This window comes from Phacochoerus africanus, chromosome 12 (genome assembly GCF_016906955.1).
Source record: "Phacochoerus africanus isolate WHEZ1 chromosome 12, ROS_Pafr_v1, whole genome shotgun sequence".
Lineage (NCBI taxonomy): Eukaryota > Metazoa > Chordata > Mammalia > Artiodactyla > Suidae > Phacochoerus > Phacochoerus africanus.
In genome coordinates this window covers 25,777,167-25,798,792 of record NC_062555.1, presented here as the reverse complement: position 1 = coordinate 25,798,792, position 21,626 = coordinate 25,777,167, and the positions used below count along the sequence as shown (strand labels likewise).

At 45.1% G+C, this 21,626-nt stretch overlaps 1 protein-coding gene across 1 annotated transcript in view; it reads right to left on the bottom strand.

The window, feature by feature from the left end:
• The window catches only part of CRB1 (crumbs cell polarity complex component 1), a 198,258-nt gene that overhangs the window by 45,106 nt on the left and 131,526 nt on the right, over window positions 1-21,626 (bottom strand). Inside the window, exons 6-9 of the mRNA XM_047755432.1 lie at window positions 18,813-19,757; window positions 11,986-12,533; window positions 9,802-9,967; window positions 1,612-2,518 (exon numbers count right to left, since the gene is read on the bottom strand). Of these exons, the coding sequence (XP_047611388.1) occupies window positions 1,612-2,518; window positions 9,802-9,967; window positions 11,986-12,533; window positions 18,813-19,757 (2,566 nt within the window). The remainder of the gene's footprint in view (window positions 1-1,611; window positions 2,519-9,801; window positions 9,968-11,985; window positions 12,534-18,812; window positions 19,758-21,626) is intronic.

The window sequence follows — 21,626 nt, the reverse complement described above, 5'->3', positions numbered from 1 at the left end:
AGAAATACATTTTCTTATAGGTAAGGCTACATGCTGTTTCTGCGAGGAGATTCACCCACTGAAGGTACCACTTCTGAATTAGTATGTCTGCAGGCTGCCAGCCCACTTCAGGCATTCGTGTCAAAGTCGAGGTATGTATTACTTGTTAGAAATAACCTTCTCAGAGTTCCCATTGTGGCACAGTGGTTAACGAATCCGACTAAGAACCATGAGGTTGCGGGTTCGATCCCTGGCCTTGCTCAGTGGGTTAAGAATCTGGTGCTGCCATGAGCTGTGGTGTAGGTCGAAGACGTGGCTCGGATCTCGTGCTGCTGTGGCTCTGGTGTAGACCGGCGGCTATGGCTCCGATTCGACCCCTAGCCAGGGAACCTCCATGTGCCGCGGGAGCGGCCCAAGAAATGACAAAAAGGCAAAAAAAAAAAGAAAAGAAAAGAAATAATCTTCTCATGTCCCCATAACAACTCGATTGGTCAGTGAACTTAAAACAAGTCTAAGTTATAAGAACAATAATGAATTCCGCTTACGTGGAAATATTAAAGCAATGAGACTTAGCAGGAAAGTAGTCATTGCTATTTCTGTTTTCTAACATGAATGGGGGTGATTATCAGAACTAAGCTTTATAGTTTCAGAAAAGTCTGTGAAATACTTTGAAATGGGCAGCAGAAATCACTGGGTAGTCTCTCGATGGAATGCTGGGTGTTATATAAAAGACCTTCAGGATTATCTGACCTTCTAAGGTGTATGCTTAGATTTTCCTTACCACACTATTTTATAACTCTGTAAGTTGTAGAAAAGTATCGCAATACAAATGGATCTTGTTCACTGAAATGCAAATGAATTTGCAGTGGTACAATCAATACTTGGCACACTGTAGAAAAGACGGTTGCAAATACTAATTTTGTTAGCTTATAGGCCGTGAAATAGTTTTGCATGTGTTAGTAAATTCAATTCCTTATTTTTATTTACAGATGTGTGTATATATATATATATATATATATATATATACACATATATATACACACACACTATGTATATAATTAGATTGCCCTTTGACATCCTGATTTTTATCCTGCTGGTTCCCTGATTTTAGTGACAAAATTCTCAAAACATGTTCATTCTGAGAGTGAGGATTTCACCTTTCTGAAATTACACTTTAACGTCGTCTTTTCAGAATTGTGTAAGTTTACCTGCCTGAAATAACCCAGGATATCAGTTTAGAAGTAGGAGTCATGCTTGCTCCAATAGTACAAAAATTCTGCTCTGGCATTTACTGTAAATGCATTTGCTTCCTGAGGCCTTCAGGCTGTCAGATGGTGGGGCTGGAGTTCATGAGACATATTCCAACAGAGATGACGAAGAAAATATTTTGCTTCAAGTCTGGTCCAAGCCCTACCCATCCTCTTTATAGAACATGCCAGCAGGTGAGATCCTGTCCTCACAGGACCAAACCGTGATGGGCACAACCAACATCACCCCCACCCCCCCACCCCACCCCCCTCCCCGCTCAGCGCAGCCTGTGTGTGTGTGTGTATACCTGCCGAGAGATAGTTCCAGTCTGAAGACTTAGAACACAGCTCCAAACAACAAACTTTGGGTAGACTTCATGCTCACCTGCACAATGTTCCCGTGACATTCCCAGGACAGCGGCAAGAATAGCCCTTGGCGTCACTGATGCAGGTGGCCCCATTTGCACACTGGTGATTCTGGCAATTGTCTGTAACCGCTTCACAGTGCACACCGGTGTATCCAGGCTCACATGTGCAGTGATAGGCTGCAACGCTGTCGGAGCAGTTGCCATGGAAACAGGGGTTTGAAAGGCATTCATCAACGTCAAGTTCACAGTGTGTCCCTGACCATCCCCCAGGACAGGTGCAGTGATAAGAACGATACATGTCTTCACAGCGTCCTCCATGCGAGCAGGGGTTGGAGTTGCAGGCGTTGAATGGCAAACAGCCAGTAACCACTGGATTTTTAGAGATTTTGAGAAACTGCTCCTCCTGAGGTTTATTCATGAAACCGGGAACGTTTTCAAAGTAAGAGAGATGAATGCCACTGATGTCTATTGTACTTAGACACCCTCGCAGGCCCTGCGTGTTGTCAGTAGCTTGGCCACCCACGTGAATGTCTATATCATCCTTCAGGAAGTCAAGGCTCCCGGTGGCCACTGCACTGGTCACAAGAGGTGCTGGGTGGTCCACTTCCATTTGCCACCTGGAAGCCTGGGCCCGTGGGTCTGTCATGGAGAGGGTCACGTGGTGCCATAAGCCGTCATTCACTGGCTGCAAACTTGCCAGACTCAGCATGTGAACACCGTTGCCACTTTGCAGTTGAAATAATAACCGGGATTCTCGAATGCTAACATGAAGGAACTCGGGCTCCTTCTCTGCTTGCAGTATGGTCATGTTTGCATCCCTGGTTCGGAAACCGAATGTGATGTTGGTGAGGTCTCTGGTAATATTCCCGTTACTCCTGAATACTATTTCACTGCTTTGCCCAGTAAAAATGGCGTTTGCAATACCTAAAGACAGACGGGAACACCAATCAGCAGCTTTATTAAATCCACAAAGTTTGCTTAAATCACCTTTGTTAACGTGAGTGATCATTATGTTACTACCATCATAGAGCGAGTGTCTGATACAGACTAGGTACTGTGTTAGCTGCTTTTATATTATTTCTAACAAAATTCTTGAATACAGGTGTGTAAGGAGTATCATCTCTATTTTATAGAAGCATAGATTGCGGCTTATGTACGTTAAGCAATTTTCTCATGGTCATGTGGCTAATAGTTCGTTAAGCCAGAATGCCAAGCCTTTATTTTACAGAAAAAATAAAAATTTTTAAATGAAAACATTTTTTAAAGTAGCGAATGACTGATTTTCTACCTGGCAAACTCCAGTTATGCGCCAAGGTGCCAATCTGTGCCTAACTCCAAGTGGCATCCTGCGGCTGGGAAAAATTACACAACCATGTCAACTGCTCTACTCTATGTCCACGTGTTGCAATGTGACCCCAGCACTTTGGGGCAAACTTATTGCATTTTTCTATTACAGTGTTTTTCCAATTCTCTGAGATCGTGAATTCACAGCTTCCTTTATCTCTTAAAAAATCTAACCCTATCTCAGCTTATGATCTCCTTTGATGCTTTCATGAGAAACCAGGAGAAAGAAGAACTGCTTCGGGCTTCCACTTCGTACGTAAACCTAACAAATCTGGATCCGTTCTGCTTCCCATTCTGCTATAATGGATGCATTGTCTTTATTCCCATCTGTACAGTAAGAGAAAAAATATCTATTGTTCTCTGTCCCTGGTTCCTCACCTAGGGCTCATAAAACCCCAGTCAGTCCCTAAGGGATAAGAGCCCTGGGAGCATCTTCTGTTCTAACGACACCACTCCAGGTGGGCTCCTGGATGGGTCCTGGTTTGGGGCTGATCATCGGGAAGACCAAGCCAGGATCCAAACTTGGAATTCAAAGCCCCAGCCCCATCATCCAGGGAGGGAAGAGGTTGGAAAATGGAGTTGATAATCGGTCATGCCTCCAGAAGGAAGCCTGCATAGAATCCCCCAAAGTGTGGGGTTCAGAGAGCTTCCAAGCTGTTCAGCACATGTGCACTCGAAGGGCATGCACCCCAGCTCCTCGGATCCTCTGAGACCTCACTCTGTGTAGCTTTTCACTGGCTGTTCATCTGGATCCTTTATCATGTCCTGTAACACACTGGCAGATGAGGTACGTTATCTCCCCAAGTCCTGTGAGCTGCTCTGGCAAATTAACTGAACCCAGATTGGGGGGCGTGGGAACCTGAGGTATATAGACAATGGGTGAGAAGCACAGGTGACAACCTGAACTTGCATTGGCATCTGAAGTGGGCGGGGGTCATCTAGAGGGACTGAGCCCTTAAGCTGTGAGATGTGACACTCTCTCCTGGTAGACAGTGTCAGAACTGAGTTAAATTGAAATACACTATAGGACAGCCAGCTGGTCTTGCAGAACTGCTTTGGGGGGGGGACCCCAAACATCAGGTGTTGGAAGTGTCATGAGTGTGGTCCTAGTGTCACAGTGGCAGGGAAACACCCAGGCAGTGGGGAACTGGGTTTTCCCTGCAAGTGGAAAACAGCGCTCCCCGTCACGCTTCAGATCCCATTCACTTTCACCCTTTTTGGGTAACGTTTCTACACACAACCTCTTTCTGTTCTGCACCATCATCTCCCCGCCTTTTTGTGGAATCCCATCAGCACACAAACATGCTGCAATTGCTCCAATCTTGAAAAATAAAAACACACCCAAGATCCCCGAGTGCTACCCTGACCTCCTGCCATCCGGGAGCTTGCTTATTTCTCTGTTTCCTTTTCCAGCAAAACTTCTCCAAAGAGTTTATATTTATTTACCTTGCCTCCCCTTTCTCATCTCTCATTTTCTTTTTCACACATTCCGCTCAGCCTTTTGTTCCCCTCGCATCGCAGAAGCCACTGCTGTCAAGGTCACATGACCTCTGTGTTACCCAGGCCAGGGGTCGATTCTCTGTTCTCATTTTCTTCCAGCTTTCAGTAGAAATTGACCTTAAAACACTGTCTTTACTCCCATGTGGGGCATCACACCCAACCACTAATGCTTCATGTGTAGACTATTCCAATTACTTCTCCACGTCCCAGCTTCTGTTGCTCCGCAGAGCGAGGTACCAACCACAACTGAGCTCAAGACCTCCCTGGCCACCATCACACCCAGGAAGGGCTCCTAAATCCTAAACTTGGCAGACACCGTTAATGTGACCTGACCCCTGACCAGCGCCAACGTCATTTCCGGCCACTCTTTCTCCTTCGCGGGCTACAGCCACAAAAACCTTGGGCTGCTTTTGGAAGACACCAAACTTGTTCCCAACCCAGGTCTTTTACTCTCGCTGTTAGTTGAATTAGGAAGATATTGGGCTCTTTCTCAACATAATACGTGCTCAAGGAGTTCCCGCTGTGGCGCAGTGGTTAACGAATCCGACTAAGAACCATGAGGTTGCGGGTTCGGTCCCTGCCCTTGCTCAGTGGGTTAAGGATCCGGTATTGCCGTGAGCTGTGGTGTAGGTTGCAGACTCGGCTTGGATCCTGCGTTGCTGTGGCTCTGGCATAGGCCGGTGGCTACAGCTCCGATTTGGCCCTTAGCCTGGGAACCTCCATATGCCGCGGGAGCGGCCCAAGAAATGGCAAAAAGACAAAAAAAAAAAAAAAAAACATGCTCAAATGTCACCTCCTCTGAGCAGCTTCTCCGGACTATCCAAATGAAAGTGCCTCCCCTCAAATCCACTCTCTTTTCAATTACTTGGCTCTGTTTTCCTGATGCCATTCTTGTAACTACTTGAGATTAAAATGTGAATTTTCCTTCTTGTTCCTTGTCTGTCTTTCCTCCTAGAACGTGATTGCATTAGCTTCCTTGCAATCGCGGGCCTTCTCTGTGTAGGTTATCACTAAGTCCCTAGGCCTGGAACTCTGTGTGGGGTACATGAGGTGCTCAGGAAATATTACTGAATGAATAATCTATAAAAATAACTCAATCTTTAATTCTGAAAAGTGAGATAATGACCAGAAACCCTAGCAGGAATAAAGTCAAGGGTGTCATTCCAGTGGATCTTTTGACTGGATTAAAATTTCCTTTGATTTTATTGCTTTTGACTGTGGTGTGTTTGTTTTTTCCCAGCAAGTTTGGGATTGGGAATAGGGAAGAAAAGGGTAAGAAGTGCCTCATTCCACATTTTTAATGTAAATGTTAGCATGACAGATCTCGTTAGCCTCCAACTCCTGAAGGAAGAACACGGTCCATCATCTGTTTAAATTCATTTTACTGACATGGCTTGAGCTCATGGAAATCACTTCTCGTGATCTAAGTAAAATCACAGTATACATATCAACACTTATGCTTTGCCTTTTCTTCAGGGAACTTCATCATAATAAACACACCTGTATCTAAGCTGGCCTGTGATGCATAAGTCTCTGTTTTCAGATAGGATGCAGGGATAGAAGTGAATGAAGTTCTAAAGGCATGAGCTGTAGGCTCCAGTATGTTATTCTATCAGAACTACCTTCTCAATATATCTTTCTTTAAAAAAAAAATACAATAGGGTCATGAGATCACATGAAGTTGAAATTACACAAAGTAGCAGGAGTGAATTCTAGGGCTCATAGCTGTCAGGACAAGTTCACCCTCCTTTGATTTACATGTTCCTCCTTCATTAAGAGAAGTCGTACTTAAAGGAATGTTACTGAAACGTTGTGAAAGGTCAGAGGCAAACCTTCTCCTCTTTCTATAGCGGCAACACAGCAGCCTTTCTGACACTGGGACATCCAAACCCTTTTCCAGGAGACTGAGAGCTGTGCACCTGGGGTGTGGTTCTGGTCTGCCGCTGTTTCCAGAAACCCTACTCTTTTTCCTTGTGAAAATGCTCAAAATGATTTAAACCCCTTGTAAAATATAACTAGGACTAACAACTTTATTATTTCTATCAGAAGATTCACAATAAAGTTAGTAACTAGTAAACGACTTTACACAATTCAGAGGCAGAACAATGGGAAAAGGTGGCATTTAAAATTCTGTGCCAGAAAAACAAAAAGGCAAACAATGCAACTGACAAGGGCTTAATCTCTAAAATATAAAAACAACTTATACAACTCAGTGACAAGAGAACCAACCACCCAATTGAAAAATGGGCAAAATACCTGAGTAGACATTTCTCCAAATATATACAGATGGCCAACAAGCACATGAAAAAATGCTCAACATCACTAATTATTAGAGAAATGCAAATCAAAACTACTATGAGGTACCACCACACACTGGTCAGAATGGCCATTGTTAACAAGTCAACAAATAAAAAGTTCTGGAGAGGGTGTGGAGAAAAGGGAACCCTCCTACACGGTTGGTGGGAATGTAAATTGGCACAACCACTATGGAGAACAGTATAAGTCAGAAAGAGAAAGACAAATACCATGTGATATCACTTAAGTCTAGAATCTAATATATGGCACAAATGAACCTTTCCAGAGAAAAGAAACTCATGGACTTGGAGAACAGACCTGTGGTTGCCAAGGCAGGGGCGGGGAGGAGAGTGGGATGGACTGGGAATCTGGGGTTAATAGATGTTAACTATTGCCTTTGGAACGGATAAGCAATGAGACCCTGCTGTGTAGCACAGGCAACTCTATCTAGTCACTTGGGATAGAACATGATGGAGGATAATGTGAGAAAAAGAATGTATGTATATATGTATGTGACTGGGTCACTTTGCTGTGCAGTAGGAACTGACAGAACCCTGTAAACCAACCATAATGGGAGAAAAAAATAAAAATCATTTAATAAATAAATAAAAATCCTATGCCATATGAGAAACCTGATCTTGTTCTTTGTGATTTGTACATGTGTGTGATATATTATTTCTTATGAAACATAAGAGTATATGTATTCTTTTAGAAAACTTCCCCAAATATACACACAGGGCAATGCATTTCACATACCATTTTGATATATAAATATGATTTTAAAATACAGAAACATAAAAGTAAACATATTCTCACTTTGGGTCTCAGTCTAAATACAATGTTGTTGATAATGGTCTGAGGTCAGCCCACCATTTAGATTCAGATCTTTTTTTTTTTTTTTTGTCTTTTTGCCATTTCTTGGGCCACTCCCATGGCATATGGAGGTTCCCAGGCTAGGGGTCTAGTCAGAGCTGTAGCTGCCAGCCTACACCAGAGCCACAGCAACGCAGGATCCGAGCCGCATCTGCAACCTACACCACAGCTCATGGCAACGCCGGATCCTTAACCCACTGAGCAAGGCCAGGGATCAAACCCGCAACCTCATGGTTCCTAGTTGGATTCGTTAACCACTGAGCCACAACGGGAACTCCAGATCATTATTTTTGTGTGCTGTTTTCCCACATGTATTTTTTAATTGTATGCAGATACTGTACTTAACGTCTAAAGCAGTTAAGTAAAATATTGAGTTAAATTGAAGAAAAAAATGAATTCATGTTACAAATATTTATTGACAACCTTCTATATGTTTGGTACTGTTCTAAGCGCTAAGCGTTACATGAGAAACCAAATAGAAAATTTCCTTCCCTTTTGAAACTTACATTCAACTGAGCGAAAGATGATGAACAAGTAAACAAAACATCTAAGGATGATAAGAGCCATGAAGAAGAGTAAAGCTGAGAAAGAGGGCATCTGGGTAGAAAACGGAATGAAGCATGAACGCCACTCGTGCAGCTCTGGGTTGAGAGAGTCTGGGTAGAGGTGGTCGTGGGCTGTGGGGGCCTGACTGATGGGGTGAAGGAAAGAAGAGAGTGAGACACCAATGCATATCAAGGGAAACTCATAGAGGGTTTCTTTCACTGAGAAAGGGAGCACAGGAGTTCCTATCGTGGCTCAGTGGAAATGAATCCAACTAGCACCCATGAGAATGCAGGTTCGATCCCTGGCCTCACTCAGTGGGCTAAGGATCCGGTGTTGCCGTGAGCTGTGGTGTAGCTCGCAGACGTGGCTCGGGTCTGGCACTGCTGTGGCTCTGGCGTAGGCCAGCGGCTACAGCTCTGAGTTGACCCCTAGCCTGGGAATCTCCATATGCCATGGGTGTGGCCCTAAAAAGACAAAAAAAAAGAAGAAGAAGGAAGGAAGCAGGTACGTGGATGGTGGTAGCTGCCATGGCAAAGAGCTGGTAATGAGAAATTTGACAGTATGTTTATGCGCTGATGGAAAAATCGATGATGATGGTGAATGAAGAAAAATTTTAGAAGCAACAGCTTTGGGTAAGGGAAAGAGATTAGAATTGAGTGCAGGAGTTCCCATTGTGGCGCAGTGGTTAACGATTCCCACTAGGAACCATGAGGTTGCGGGTTCGATCCCTGGCCTTGCTCAGTGGGTTAAGGATCCGGCATTGCCATGAGCTGTGGTGTAGGTCGCAGACACCGCTCGGATCCCACGTTGCTGTGGCTGTGGTGTAGGCTGGCAGCTACAGCTCTGACTAGACCCCTAGCCTGGAACCTCCATATGCCGCAGGAGCAGCCCTAGAAAAGGCAAAAATACAAAAAAAAAAAAAGAATTGAGTGCAAACATAGATGGCTGGCTATAGAGTGAACTGTGCATCATCTGAAGCAGGAGAAAGACAGACTAAATGGCAAAGCGGCTGGTTTGTAGATATGTTAGAATTTTGCCGGCAGTATTCAGATTTCTAACTCTTGGGAAGGTGTGTCCAGGAGGGCTGAAGATGAGCAGGAAAACCACTCAGATGGATGGAAATACTCGCTGCAAACCTCAATCAAGTGCCCAGTGCGTGTGACTCTCTACACACGAGGCCATGTGATCATCCACACACACAGGGATTTATCTCCCTACCAAGCGGATGTTTTATCCTTATTTACAGAGGAAGCCACAGATGTGAGACACGGATTATTGCTGGAGGGCTCCTCGTTAAGCAGTGGCAATGTGTTTGCACAGGCACTCTTACTCTGCATGGCCAACAACCGGGAAAGAAAAGCCAAATACCACCTGGTTAATTCTTACCCTAGGAATGGGCCTTCAGTGATCAAGGGTCCAGGGTTGGTGTTGTTATGACCCCCCAGTTCCCACCCAGGATCCCCAGGGCCGGAGGAGGTGTGAGGCCACTCAGGTTTCCTATCCTCGTGTTCGCTTGGTTATATGATCACTCACGCTGGGGGAAGCCACCACAGCTTTCTCTGGAAAGCTGGATTTGTCTCTGTACTCCTTTTATGGGTTGACTCATGGGGCATTTGCAATGGATGGATGAAAAGGTGACGGCCACCTACATTCAAATCCTCGAGGCACCTCCTGGCACTGGGCGGAGGGAGGGCACGGGCTGAGCTCACACCAGCGAACCTTGTCACAGGCTTTCCCAGCTGTGTGCGCAGGGCAGGAGCAGAAGAAGTCGTCCCAGAGCGAGTAGCAGACACCTCCATTGTGACAGGGGGTGGCCTGAGCAGAAAATAAGTCAGAGGCATCAGGAGCACTGGCAACCAACTACGGAAAAGAGAGAAGTTAAGACCCAGATCTGTTGATGCTCATTTCCTATATATTGACACACTGGACTCTCAATATCCATAAGTTAATAAATAGAATAAACGTACTGCTACCTTCGAGATAGGAAATGGGAAATAAAGAAAAAAATATAAAATGGCCCTCTTGAAACACAAGGAGGATTTTAAAGGGCGTAATAATATTCCTCGTAACTTACAAACTACCAGGCACCCTCAGTGACACTAACAATCGTTTGGAAAGTTAGAGACTATTACCCTGTTTTCACCAGTGAGGAAACTGAGGTCCCTCTCATTGTTCAAGATGCCATCAAAAGTCAAGGAGGAGCGGCTGCTTGGATGCTCTGGGTGTCCCCACAGAGTGACACCGCTGCCCCCAAGTTGCTCTGCCTCTGAATCCAAAGTATACCATTATAATTTGAGTTTTCACACCGTGTCTCACAAAGTATTCAAAACACAAGCATTCATTGAGGAATTTCTGAGAGCTCAGTCCGCATCTATGCCCATTCCACTATGAACACGTGCTCTAAGCTAATGGCCTAACCTTTCGAAATGTCAGTTTTCCCATCTATTCACCACATAAATGGAGAGAAGAACAACGCCTGCTTTACTCAGTGTCCGTCCACAGAATGAAATGGATTGATCCATGTAAATAGTGCCTGGCACGTGGGAGGTGCCCCTCCAGCAATGCCACAATGATTCATTTTTGTATATTTATTTTTTTAATTTTTTTGACTTTTTTTTTCCTTTCAGGGCTGCACCTGTGGCATATGGAAGTTCCCAGCCAAGGCATGAAATCGGAGCCACGGCCACAGCTCATTTTTGTATATCTAGAAGCAAGCCCCTTGCATGGCAAAAGTCACAGCTCAATAAATGTTCAAAAGGGGAGTTCCCACTGTGGCACAGCAGAAACGAATCCGACTAGGAACCATGAGGTTGTGGGTTCGATCCCTGGCCTCGCTCAGTGGGTTAAGGATCTGGCGTTGCCGTGAGCTGTGGTGTAGGTCGAAGTCAGGCTCGGATCTAGTATCGCTGTGGCTGTGGTGTAGGCCGGCAACTGTAGCTCTGATTTGACCCCTAGCCTGGGAACCTCCATGTGCCGCAGGTTCGGCCCTAAAAAGACACACACAAAAAAATGTTCAAAAGGTATAAATGTGCTTCCTTCTATTTCCTTTAAAGAAAAGGTCATGCAGAGCCGACACATTCCCATAATGAAGTAGCTTTTAAAAGAGCACATAAAATATATAAAGCATGGGCTCTGAGTAATGATATTTCAGAAAATTTCAAATCCAAATCCCAGGAGGAAGATACCACTCAGATTTTTTTTTTTATCTTATTGACTAAATAGATGTTCAAAACAATGGTAGTTGGGTGTTTAAGATAAAATTAATGGTATCTTTTTTTTTTTGCTTTTTAGGGCCACACCCATGGCATATGGAGGTTCCCAGGCTAGGGGTCTAATCGGAGCTGTAGCCACCGGCCTACACCACAGCCACAGCAACGTGGGATCTTTAACCCACTGAGTGAGGCCAGGGATCAAACCTGCAACCTCATGGTTCCTAGTCAGATTTGTTTTCGCTGCACTATGAGAGGAACTCCCTATCTTTTTTTTTTTTTTTTTTTTTGCTACAGTATCTTTCAAAATGAGTTAATTCGATTGAACCTCTGAGATGCCATGACGAATTTGGGAATTAAAATAGGATAATTCTTAAATACTTTGGTCGTTGTGGGGACAGAAGCATGTGGTTATCTTGGTTGGTCAAACAGATCATGATGGCAACAAGGTCAAGGCCATGTTTTCATGGCTCAACATACATCCCCCAGCCTCGCTGCGAGAATATTGGTGAGGTGCAGCTCTATGGCTGGTGGATCCGTAACATTTTCACATAGGAGGGTAGCTATAACCAGTCATAAACCTCAGCCCACGGTATGGATGTAGTTGATGTGAAGAAACCCCACCTCGCACATGTTATCTCCGGGGCAGCCCTGGCTCACGTTGACGAGAACTGCACTGTGGACTGCCCTGCTCGTCGAATTGGGGAAGAATTCCAGGTTCTCGTCGTTTAACCTTATATCTTGAATACAGCCTTTGAAGAACCCGCCATTGGCCTCAGTCTCTTGTCGGTCAGGCAGTCCACCAACGTAGATGCCATCCCCTCTTTGGAGTTTCCACGTAGGAGCAGAAATAAATCCCAGGTTTTGTGACGACAGCTGCAGTTCAATTTTCTTTGGCTTGATTTTCAAAGTTATCAAGTGGGCATTGCCATCGCTGAGAACAAAGTTTACGGCCAATTTGGGAGAACCTGGCGTCAGCATTGCCAGCCGGCCACGCTCTAGCCAAACACGGACGTACTGGGAAGTGCCGTTTTCCAAAGCTACAAGCAAGCCTGTTGGACGACGCGTTCGCACAAACAGGGACAGGGCGAAGGCCTCTCCGTAACTCTTGTCAAGATGAAAAGCGGCATATCCCGGGGCGTCATCTTGGCCAAATCTGCCCGCCACGTACTCTTTAATATCGAAATAGAGGAGAAAAAACAAAGAGGGAACATCTTAAGACTCACACACAAGCAGCAGCAAAAGATGAAGCAGACATATACAGTAATGCATATATATGTGCACACAAATACATTCATATTTTAATTTTTATTTATTTATTTGCTTTTTAGGGCTGTGCTTTCAGCATACAGAAGTTCCCAGGCTAGGGGTCAAATCGGAGCTACAGCTGCCAGCCTATACCACAACCACAGCCATGCCAGATCCGGGCCATGTCTGCAACCTACACCACAGCTCAGGGCAGTGCCAGATCCTTAACCCGATGAGCGAGGCCAGAGATCGAACCCGCAACCTCATGGATGCTAGTCAGGTTTGTATCCCACTGAGCCACAGGGGGAACTCCCTACATTCATATTTATAAAGGCTCAAGACAGGCTTATTCAATAGAATGACAATTTGGGCTGGTGTTCTGAACGTCTGAGTTCATTCTGAAAATGACTAGATTTTGCTTTATACTTTATAGCTGAGATCCACTGATCACAAAAGAGAAAAAAGATCTGTGTGCAGATAAACTTTTGAACCTCTTCTTTACTGCCTTAAAAAGGTGAGGCCTAAAGGTGAAGTAGCAAACAATGCTGTACTCCAGCTTGGTTTGGAGAAATTTGGGGGCAAAAGCTCCTCCTGCTACATGTATATACAGACTACACAGTCATCAGCGGTGCTATTTGGGGGCATGCTCAAGCAAACGGCATTAAACCTGCCTTTTCCTTGTAAGGACAGAAATCAAGAATTAGATTTAGAAATCAAGAACTCAGATCCTCTTTTGGAAGGACCCCTAATAATTTTTTTTTTTTGGTCTTTTTGTCTTTTTTTAGGGCTGTACCCTCGGCACATGGAGGTTCCCAGGCTAGGGGTCTAATTGGAACTGCAGCTGCCGACCTACACCACAGCAATAGCAACGCCAGATCCGAGCCACGTCTGTGACCTACGCCACAGCTCACAGCACCACCTGATCCTTAACCCACTGAACGAGGTCAGGGATCGAACCTGCAACCTCATGATTCCTGGTCGGATTCGCTTCTGCTGCGCCACAACGGGAACTCCAACACCCCTAATAATCTTAAAGGCAAGGCAGCTGAACCAAGGAAGACAACAACTCGTCTTCCTGTGGTCCTGGGTGGGAGGAGGGGAGGCCTGGGGGGCAGAGAACTAGCACTAAGCTGTTTTGAACTCACCCAACATTTCTTGTGGTCAAACAAATTTCTAATGCATTGACATGTCAATACTATGGACAGGAAAACTCTTGAGATGTATAAACATGAACGCTGACCTTCCAAAGCACAGATGACATAAGAGGAACAAACGTGCCTGTACGTCTACAGCTTATACTTCAGTTGGTGGAGCACAGACCAGACAGGGGCAAAGATGAAGATTACACAGTATGCCAGGTGGTGGTAGGTCCTCCGGTGTAAAATAAGTCAGGCAGCGAAAGGGACTAGGGAGAGCAGGCGGTGGCAGCTGAGCTGTAGTCATTTTAAGTGGAGTTGTCAGGAAAGAACTCTGGGAGAAGGTAATCTGCGAGCAAAATCCCCAAAGAAAGTAGAGATTTAACAGCGGAAATTCAAGAGAGAAATGACGGTGGCTTGGATCCTTGATCATGGTGAAGATGAGAAGAAGCCGTCAGATTTTGGAAATGTTCTAATAGAACCAACAGGATTTCCTGGGGCAAGTTCATCTCCAAGGCCTTTGATGCGAGCACCTTGAAGCCCTGAGTTTCCATCTGCAGAGATGGGGAGGGAAACAGGAGGAACAGATTTGGGGCGGGGGGGAGTGGGATTCCGTATTAAATCTGAGATGCGCTATTAGAAATCCAAGTGGAAGGGTCTAGTCAACAGTTAGATACAGAGGTTCAGGGGGAGACACTCTGGGCTGGCCATTGTAATTTCAGACTTGGTGTAAATGTGGCATTTAAGGTCACAGACACGGAGGAAATCATCATGAAAGTGACTCTAAAAAGAGGAGAGGAGAGGTCCAAGAACTCAGCCCTTAGGCAACCAGAGATCTGGAGGGGGAAAAAAGACGAGAAGAGAAGAAGAAAGAAAGAGAACCGAGAGAGAAGGATGCCTCATCAGCCGAGGGAAGGACTGTTTTCAGGAAGAAGGGATAGTCAACTGTGGCTACCGCTGCCGAGAGGTCAGGGAAGCTGGCGCCTGAAATGTGACCCCCGAATTTCTCCATCCAGGAATCACAGATGAACTTGAGGAGAGCATCGTCTTAAAGATACTGCTTTCTTCAAGTCTTTACATCCCAAGGCTAACCAGAGACAAAAGCCTATTTTGGCACATTTAAATGTTGTTATATGGTTGCACTGAGGTTGGAGGAGAGGTAAGACACGACGCAGTTTAGCTAAACTACAGTGAAATTGCTTAGGCAGCCATCTGTGCGTGAAGGCCTCCCGCAGAAAAGGCTACCTTTTCAGAATTTGCCTTGATTTCCTACAGGAACGTTACATTTAGAATCTGCATTTGGAGACCACCTGCTCCAGGCAACTACAGGTAGCTTTCAAAGCGTCCTGTTAGATATAACAATCCGTTTGAAGAGGCTAACATCTCTGAATGCACAGCAGCACTTTCACGAGATAAAACGCTTAATAAGAAGACGTGGCTCTGAGGTTTGGGAATATGCACAGAATCACCCGGCCTCTGGGGTGGGTCTCTGCCAGCCATCCTGCCATGTCTACAGCATCGCTTTGTGGCTCCAGATTAAAAGACAGACAGAACACAGAGCTGTTCCTTTTGCTCAGAAGCCTGACTCTCCAGCAGTCCTGTTCCTCTTCAGAAATCACAAGCAAGAGGTCAGAGCACGTGACTTAACTCCACGATTTTAGAAACACCTGACACCGTTGGACGACTTGCTGACGGACACAGAAAGAACAATTCTCAGGTGTGTTGCGATGTGTCATGAAGAGGGCTGGCAGATGCGGATGAAAATAACCTCGGGTTGTAGGGATGGGTGGAACACAACACAGAGAAATTTATTGAGAGTAGATAAAAGCCACTTGGGTCTAAATGGACCTCAATGGTTGAGGATGGAAGAAGCAGAAATCTGTGACACCATGAGTGAGAACAACCCAAACTGAGCTATAGAATGTGGCTGCCTGAAGGTCAAGGCAATATTAGGCTGCAAAAGAGAAGAACATGCTCCAGAAGGAGAAGGTTACAGTGCTATGTCAGTCTGCACTGGGAGTGCAGATAAACAAATGTATTCCAAAGCCAGCAAGCGGCTGATGGAGTGTCTGAAAATGAAGTCATATGAAATCATGACAAGCAACTGGGAGTATTTAGCATGATGGCAGTGATGGCTTGGATAATACAAGACACGTTTCTTCAACTCTCTGTGTTCTCAAGGAGAGGACATGTAAGACCGACAATGACGCCAAAAGATACCCTGCTGCCAATGATGCAAGCTATAGGTCACCCTATGTTACTTCGGTACAAAGAAACAACTGTTAGACAGGGTGGGAGTGAGTTCCCCACTCCCGAAGGTATGTAAGCAGAGGTCTGGGCCCCTACATTCAGCATGCACAACAGTATAAAAAAAATCAGTCATGGAGTAAAGCCCTTTCTACATGGAAGAAACTAATTCTAAGGATAAGAGTCTCAAAGTTTAGAGGCATGGCTGAAGAAAAAACCTACCAACTGCTTCTGTTAAGCAAATATTCTCTAGAAGGGACAAAGTGGCTGATAGATTTATCCTGACAACATCGGGGAAACGCCATGTTCTTGCACACGGCCAAGGCAACGGGATAAGCTGCAATAACTTTTCAGACAGTTCTGGGAACGAAGCTTTGAGAAACTCTTTCCCCAACTCATCTTATTGAGACCCTTGATTTTTAATTTTTTTCCTTTTTAGGGCCACATGTGCAGCACATGGAAGTTCCCAGACCAGGGGTCGAATGGGAGCTGTAGCTGCCGGCCTACACCACAGCCAAAGCATCACGAGATCCAAACTGCATCTGCAACCTACACTGCAGCTTGCAGCGTCAGATCCTTTAACTCACTGAGCAAGGCCAGGGATCGAACTTGCATCTTCGTGGATGCTAGATGGATTTTTAACCTGCTGAGCCAAATGGGAACTCCCAAGACAATTGATTATTTTAAAAAGGTCAACTTTAAAATACAGGAACCCCCTCTGTCTTCCATGCTTATCAGCCCGCTAAACCCTCCATCCAGTCTGCGCATTCACTGCAGCGGGACCATGTCTGGGAACCACCGATCACGAATGGGGTGAAGTTTGTGTGTACTTTCCAGCTCATCTCCTCCCTCCTGAGCGTCCAAGTACAAGGACAGGCAGACTCCAGGTTGGCCTTATAGCCTGGTAGCATCTTTTGCAATGGGAATAACCTCCCCGGCAAGCATTCCTCAAAGGTAACAGCGAATACAGAATAATTTCATGACTAAGATGTGATTTGAGGAATATAATTTTCCTTAAATGTATACCAAGAATGTTCAGAAAGAGATTTTATAGGACTTACTCCCTAAAAAGATATCTTTTGAAGCCAAGCATTTTCATGAGGATTAAACTATTTCAAATAGTGGGGGGGGGGGCGGTGAGGGGGGACAGCTGGGGGGGACAAAGAAACTAAAGGAAGAGTGGGGGGCCAGGTCACCCATTGAGGAATGGGGTTTCAAGACTTTGTGATTTCCCAGGTTGGAAAAAATAAACTAAAGGAAACCAGAACCCTGGTCTCTCCTGAATCTATGTACTGGGACAGCAAGCATCACCGTGGTCAGTACTAACCTCATGGGTCACTGCATTTGGAAGCCAGTCAAAATGAGTCAGCATCTGTTTGTTATTTTGTCTATGTAGGAAAAATATTGCCTTGGGTCAATTAAATTTTTCTTCAAAAAGTGCACATTGCCTCTGCATAATTTCCCCTGTTCTCCCTTTAAAAAAAAAAAAAATCACAAAACGACTTGTCATCCCATTTAAAATATTACACAGAGCTGGGAGATGCCATACCTCATTGTCAGGCAGGCCCATGATTGGTAATGAATATTGTGGTCAGGGGGAGACCCGTGAATGGTTTCCAATAATTCTTACCCCTTCATCCAGGGAGCCGGGTATAGACTAAGACTGGTTTCAATTTGACTTCCTATAAAGCAGAGGAGACGATTTACCAGATGTCGTCCTACTTCAAGTTACTCTCAAATCTTGGGGTAAATTACAGCTGTACTTCAAAGCATTCTGTGGCGGTTGCCTTCCCGACATTTTCAAGCAAGAGAATGAAAATAAAAAGAAACAGGTTTGTGCTGATCACTATCAACAGCAATCTTTGAAATGATGGCGGGAGGAAGGAATTTGAAATACATTTCCAGCTGATTTGCTAGAGAAATTAGATCATTGCGTTCACGGCATCTACCAGGTTTCAATGTTGTTCACTTCCACATTTTCTTTTATTTTTTTTCTTTCTTTCTTTTTTTGTCTTCTGACACATGTGTCGGATACCTGTTTCTCCAATGCAGCTCTGGAAAATACAGCTCTGAATAAAATTAGTGGTTTATAAAAGTGCTAAACTTCAGCATGATTTTGGAGCAAGTGTGAATTGCATGGGAAGGAGGGCAAGGGAGCAAACATATACTAAGAATCTTGGAGTTCCCATCGTGGTGGCGCAGCAGAAATGAATCCAACTAGGAACCATGAGGTTGTGGGTTCGATCCCTGGCCTTGCTCAGTAGGTTAAAGATCTGGGTTGTCATGAGCTGTGGTATAGGTTGCAGACGTGGCTTGGATCTCCTGTTTCTGTGGCCGAGGTGTAGGCCGGCAACTGGAGGCTGGGAACCTCCATATGCCACAGGAGCAGCCCTAAAAAGCAAAATATATATATATATCCTGGACCTAAGTCATTGGGCCCAGACTTGGCTTTGACTCATTTCATGTTTAACAGCCCTCTTTTTACAAAAGATGACTTCCCTTTCAAATAAGATTTACAGTGAATTTCTACAACACAACACATGGTAAAATTGGAATTCAATAAACACCAAGATGAAAACCCATTTGGATGGGAGTTAGGGGCTTATTTTTCACTTCTCTGTATGAGCAAAACCCTGGTGTCCTAGGAACCCGCTCAAATTTAATTAATGCTTATCGCAGTCTCCTCACTTTCCCTGTCAGCAGGCAGCCAGCAGCCGGGTCCTGAGGGTTATCATGGTTCATTACCAGCAGGAGTAGGTGGCTGTTTCCTGCCGGCTCTGCTCCAAGGCCCAGCCCTCCCGGGCACCCAGCCCCTCTCACCTCTGTGGCAGTTCCGACCTTGGTAGGGCCTGTAGCAAGCACACTGGTAACCAAGCCACAAGTTGAGGCAGCGTCCTCGGTGGTGACAAGGGTGGCTTTCACACCAGTCCTTTCTCACGCAGCCTGCCTTGACATTTAATGACCAGCCGGATGAGATGCTCTCTGGGGTGATGGGATTCGAGCCGATCTCAATGTCTTGCAGGCAGCCTACGAGCGAGGGTGTGGATGGAAGGGTATCGACTGGAAGGCTGCGAATGGTTCCCTCCGGTAAACCCCCCAAAAAGGAGTTTTGTAACGCACACGCTGACCTGTCGCTTCCAAATGGAGAAGGGGCTCCACTGATGCAAGACCCTGTGCAAGAGTCGTCACGTAAGGCAACGGTGACAGCCTCTGCAAAGGTCACCTCCACCGAATGCCACTCCCCGTCGCTGGTGTTCTGGGCAATGAACAGGACCACCTTAGGCTGATGACCGACTTGAACCGATACGTGGACGTAGCCACTGAGCAACTCCAGTGCTAGAAATGTGTCCCCGTCCCCTCGGAAAAGCAGAAGCGCCGTTGGCTGGACTGTCTGAAACCTGAGGGCTACGTCACAACCTGAGTCCTTGACTGCCACTGAGCCACTTGGGACCCACACGAAGCCATTGCCCTCAAAAGAAAGTGTGGTGACAGTTTCACACAGGGACCCCGTGTAGCCAGGTGGACACAGGCAGCTGAATCCATGCTGGCCGTTTCGGAGGTGAGGGATGCACAACCCGCTACTTAGGCACGGGCGATTGGTGCAGCCCAGGAGCGCATCAGAACAGTCCCTTCCCCCAAAAAATGCCCCAGAATGGCTATCAAACAGGCAACGGCAGGTGTAGTTCCCAGGCATGGTCTCACAAGTACCGCCGTTTTTGCAGGGGCTCGAAGAGCACTCGTCCAGGTCTTCTTCACAGTGGATTCCTGCCCAAACGACAAAGAACAGGAGGAAATTACATACACTCAGGTCGAAAAGGGAGGTCTCATCCACCTCTTACGCGGAGAATCTGTGCACGTGCAGAACTAGCTCCGGTTTAGGGCTGGAATGGAGTGAAATGCAGACAGTAACTGGGGAAGCGAATGTGGATTCTGTAACTCCGCGCTCAGGCACACCTGGAACTCTTCCCCCAGAAATCCCTTACTGACCAGACAGACTGGTTGACTCAAACTGTCATTGTCAGACGTAAGTGGGACACTGAATATCAGAAAAATTAACAAAGAAAGAGAGAAAAAGGTCGCTCTTGGTGGCAATGCTAGATACCAATTATGTACTTAGGGATTTAATTTGAAGATACGGCTTATTCTGTCCTGGGCTGTTAATTTCACTCAATTCTACTCGGAAGCAGCGACCTGCCTTCCTCATGTTTTGCACGTGCCCGTAATCCCTAGACACACAGACAGTCCAGACAACTCTGAAGGCTTCAGAGGAGAATGGAAGGTTCCATCACCTCATCACCCCAATTCCAATATAAACAGGAAAATCTATCCAACAAGTTCTGGCTTCTAGTTTCTTCACTTTCTTTTGCTCTTTTTCCTGATCTTAAGTCAAAAAAAGATAGATAATTACATAACTGTGAGAATTCATTTAATCGAAGTAACAAAAAGAAATATGGCACTTTTTAAGTGATGGTTACTGCGTTTTAATGAAGTTCCAATGAACAAAGTGTATTAACAAAAACGGACATACGTAGAGCGCTTCTAGTTTTGCCGACGTGGTCATCCACGTTCCTGGATGAGTACTGCCGGTCTTTGGAGGTTTACAAGGCAGACAGTCTCAGCTCTCCTTCACGGTCAATAACTGAGGCTTAGAAAGACGGACGTCTAGACTCCAAAGCACTTCTACAATCTGACTTCCTGTGTTTTTAAAATTCAATCGGCCCTTTGTTTTTTAATTGAAAATTTGGTGCATTCTTGCTCAAGATTAGTAACATGTCTGTTGTATTTCCCCATTTATTCCTATGCCTAAATGTGTGCTTTTTCAGCAAAGGCTCCTATGGCTCGTGTTGGAGCCGAATCCCAGCTCGGCGATGAGCAGGTTAGGTTTACTCTTTATGTCCGGGTTTCCTGATCTACAAAATGAGGTTAATAATAGTGCTTGCGTCACAGGGCTTTTTAAGGATTAAGGGAGTTAAGACATAATAAGATGCTCATAACATTGTCTGATACATAAATAACTTCTCAGTAAGTGTTGGCTGTAATTAAAAATTAATAACCAGAGGAATTACCCTCTAATGAGAAAATCAGATGGCACGGCCATTGTTGAGAGAGACTATTTACAGAGTGTGGGTGCACGGAGTGACCCACAAATTGCATAACTTTACATAATGAGAGATTTACTTGGACAGTCATATCAGCTGGAATCACATTAGATTGTGGTCCTTATGAGAGAAGAGAAACTGGTTTACTCACCAATGTATGTGTAAACCATAGCACAATGCCTGGATCCTCTTGGGCACTTGGTAATTAATTTCTGAATTAATTGATTAATGATGATTTGAAAGGTGATTAAAATTTTTGTATTGCATTTAACCTGATTGAATACAAAGCCCAAAGTGCTCTCTTTTTGTGTTTTTCCGGATAAATTTACCCCCTGTTGATCTTTGCCCACTGCCATTTGTCTGCCATACAAGTAGAACCTCGATGGGATCCTACGGTATTTTAGTTCTCTCTACTTGGATTACTTCCATCCAATCTTTGTGAATCCAAAAATATTTCAAGCACTGTGAAAAGAGGGAACATATTATAATCTTAGCATCTCCTATTGTACCTGCACAGTTTGCTGAGCAGATATGA